At 41.3% G+C, this 4,005-nt stretch overlaps 1 protein-coding gene across 1 annotated transcript in view; it reads left to right on the top strand.

Annotated features, from left to right (window-relative positions):
- Positions 1-2,480: 2,480 nt before the first annotated feature.
- The window catches only part of LOC105620128 (voltage-dependent calcium channel subunit alpha-2/delta-3), a 151,114-nt gene continuing 149,589 nt past the window's right edge, over positions 2,481-4,005 (top strand). The window contains exon 1 of the mRNA XM_012201634.1: positions 2,481-2,578. Coding sequence (XP_012057024.1) covers positions 2,481-2,578 — 98 coding nt within the window. The remainder of the gene's footprint in view (positions 2,579-4,005) is intronic.

The following is a 4,005-nucleotide window of genomic DNA, read 5'->3' as shown; positions in this document are numbered from 1 at the left end:
AGAAATCGGATATACCGAAAAACATGGTTTCTAATAAGGAATTATTATTCCTTATTCCTTCTATTGTGACTGCACCATGATATTTATGAGACTCTGCACAATAAAGGAACAGAGAATAGAGGACAGAGAATAAAAATTTCAACCTATCAGAAACTGTGTATTCCATAATACATGATTTCTGATAGGTTGAAATTCTTATTCTTTGTTCTCTATTCTCTGTTTCTTTTATTGTGCGGAGTTTCATAAACATCATGGTGCAGTCACAATAGAAGGAATAAGGAATAATAATTCCTTATTAGAAATGTTTTTCGATATATCCGATTTCTGATAGGTTGAAATTTTTATTCTTATTTCTTCCCTATTCCTTTTATTGTACAGAGTCCCTATTGCTTCTCGACGCCATTGGTCCGCCATATTGGATTTTTCAAAAGGTCACGTTTATTTCGAAAGTACATATACAAATAATTTGAGATCTTGAACGTTCATTTTTGTTGCGCTGATTTTTGAGCACGTAGGTAATCTGGTTGACGTGAAACGTCCTATATACTAATTGTGATTTATTTTGCAGAAATCATTTTTAATATATATTTTCTAAAAATCGTCATATAAACTCTTAAACAATCTTCATACAATTATATAATCTTCAATAATTCTATATAGTCAATAATTTTATATAGTCTCTTTAATGAGAAGAAAGATTTCTCCTTCGCACGCATGACGCCGTCCTGTGCTTGGACAAATGTAATGCGACGTTACCCTATTCTCATCATAGCTCTCGCTGTCTTTATGTAAGATATAGATATATGTTAAATCAATGATACTGGACTTGCGCTGCGTTATACCCCCGTAACGTAGCGTAAGGCCGAGACCGCGTCTCCCCACTCCCTAACCTCGTCCTCCGGGGAACGGCACCGTGCCTTCTCCACCTTCCATTGCTTTTATCCCCCGTCTACCCTCGCGCGCTTCGTATCCACCACTGCTGCCATCACTACTACTATTACTCGTCTTTCTGGCGACGTACTCCCCCTCTCTCACCCCATTGCCACCCCACGCAAAGCTCCGCTCTGCGGAGCAAGCCCTGTGATCCATCTGGTCGAGCCAAGGACGAGCTCAACGAACTTCGACGAAGCTGATGTCGCGGTCGCCGCCGCTATGGAGCGCTCCACCTTCGTTGGTCCCTGCCTCTCCGTGGAAAGAGCGGTAGAGAGAGAAATGACTCACTTCCTTCCTCACCTCTCAAAATAACGTACTACCAAAATCACGAACTGATCGTAGATGTAGTAAGGGGTAATGCGCGCGCGCCGAGTCATGGTTCGGAGGGGTAGCGACGGCGACCAGAGAGCAGCAGCAGAGATAGCGGCGCGAAGCTACCATCGCGCTGTTCTTGCGTGATTTTCCGCATCGTACTCCAACCAAGCGACGAGATCAGAAGTTCGTCACGCCGTTTCCCGCTTGGAAAAGCAGTATTGTCGCGAGGGAGAGCGTGATTTGTTCTCTCACTTTCCCTCCATTATTGCTTGTTTCTTTTCAAATCTTTTTGCACGCATTGCTTTAGAAGAGCTTTTTTTTCGACTCCTTAAGTGCTATTTCGTTCCATTTTATTTCCTCTTCCCTAATCCACTTTTGCCTTCTTCTTTCTTTATTCTCATTCTCATCGATACTTCTCATTCTTTTCACGTCTTTGCGCCTTATGAATCCTTGTAGAGCGAAATCGTGCGACAACGTGGGGCAATCGAAGGGAATCCGTAGGGACCGACAGTGTGAGTAAATCGCGTAAGAAGAACGACGAAGGCGCGATACAAGAGAATTATGCTATCCTCGCTTTGCGCGATGAGATCATGTGGTCGCGCTCAGCTCCGGAAAAGGCAGTGACATTTCGAGCGTACGTTCCGGAACAGTACATGCAGCCCGGAACGCCGCTGTTTATTATCTTCTCTCGCCCGCTATTGAAATGATCGCTATTGATTTGATCGAACTAGTAACCGGATTTGCTCTGACACTCGTGGCACAAACCGTCGCCGTTCGTGAAGTAACAAACGCGACGGGGATGAAGGGGTCTCGTCTCTTTGCGTGATCCGATTTCGTGACCTTGTACATCACTTGTACGAGAGTGCGCGCGCGCTCGCGCGCAAGCGAGCGCGGGTAGCGGACAGAGGGTTAGTGAGTTGGCGATATAGTGGACGTGGTAGTAGATGTGCTCGAGATCGGTTTGCAAGAGAAACGGGAGGTGGAAGAGATCCTAGAAAGGTGATGACCTATGAACGATGCGCGAGGGTCATTAAATCGACGGGTGCCGAACCGACTCGTCCCTGGTCCTCGGCTCGACGATCGATTGTCAATCACGCGAAATTATCGTGGAGACTTACCACAGGAGACTTTTTGCCACGCATCGAGAACACAGCGAGGGTGACAGAGAAGGAGAAGAAGAAAGAGAAAGAAAGGATTTTGAGAAATAATTGTCTGAAAGAATCATTGAAATAATGTTCTTGCGTATCGACAGGCTGTTACGTTTCGGACTACTGTTTCTGTTATGGATAGGCTCGAGTTGTCAACAAGAGGAGGACATACCTCACAACGAGTAAGTGTCGCACAAGTGCGACGTACGTAGTTAAGTATGAAATTGCCCCGAGTCGTGCATCGTTGGATATCGATGGCGCATGAGAAATCTGAAAGAAGTTGGCTGGAAGCATTGGAAAGGATGGAAAGAGGGAGTCGGGTGATAAGGGTGGTGGTAGTGAGGTAGATGTGCGAGCGATTGGACGGATGGGGTGCATAAAGCTCGACGAGCAAAACTCGATAAAGAGCAGAAGGAATGCGAGAGTGAAGGGGTGAAAGAGGACGAGAACGAGCATGCGGTAGGATGGGGAAGTAAAGAAATGTGCAAGAGAGGGAAGGAGGGTGAGAAAAAGAGAGAAAGTGAAGAAGGTAGAGATAGGAGAGAAGTCGTCAGGGTGTGAACGATATGAGAAGGGCGAATATACAGGAAAATTTACCAATCAAAATATCATACGAGAAAGTTTTCGAAAAATTAAATAAAAAACTTTGTGTGTACATTTTTATTGCAAGCAGTAATTTTTGAAATATGAATTTATAGCTAATTACAGATTTATACTTGTCCATAAATGCGTGCGATAGTTTAGTAAGCGTTTAAACATAGTCCGTCTAAAACATATAGCCTGTAAATGATATTTAAGCCCTTGTTATTTCACAAACTATTACTTAAAATAAAAATTTACAAATAACATTTTTATTGAATAACATTTTTACTTAATTTGTCGAATACTTTCTTACTATGGTATCTTAATTCACAAATTTCGGGACATCCTGTTAATAGTTAAGAATAATGGATGGCACTTAAAAAAAATGAAAAAGCATACAGAAAAAGAATATAGAATACAGAAAAAGAATAAAAGAATATAAAAGTCTGAGAGAAAGATATACAGTAGAACTTCCCTAACTTCAGTATTCTGTTGAAACTTCTTCATTCTCCATCCTCATACGTACATGACGTATATAAAAATTTTTAGAGTTAAAATAGGTTATGTTGTGTTGGCATCTGTGCAAATGTTCTCACTCTATACATATTATTTCTTTTTAATGCTTCGCCTCTAATATAAGAATGGGGAGAACCTAACTTCTCATAACCTCGCGTAGTAGATGTGGAAATTTCACTGTATAAAGTTCCAAAAAAAGAAGAGGTGATTAGGAAAGAGAAACAGAATTATATTATACATATTATGTGAAAGAATTCCGATTTAGCAAAAAGAAGCTTAGAAAGGATTGACAGTTTGATTTTTTTTAATATAAAGCTTTTTGAAATTAAAAACAATTTTTCGAAAATAGTTACAATTCGTGTAATTGCTCATTAAAATACGATAAGAGTTACAAGTGTACTTAATATGTCTGTCTGTCTGTCTGTCTGTCTGTCTGTCTGTCTCTCTCTCTCTCTCTCTCTCTCTCTCTCGTATATGTATGCTATGCGTAAGTACTACGAGTAGGTACCTT

Source organism: Atta cephalotes (genome assembly GCF_000143395.1).
Source record: "Atta cephalotes unplaced genomic scaffold scaffold00024, whole genome shotgun sequence".
In the NCBI taxonomy this organism is placed as follows: domain Eukaryota; kingdom Metazoa; phylum Arthropoda; class Insecta; order Hymenoptera; family Formicidae; genus Atta; species Atta cephalotes.
Note: the sequence above shows the minus strand (reverse complement) of the source record. Positions and strands in the feature narration are given on the sequence as shown.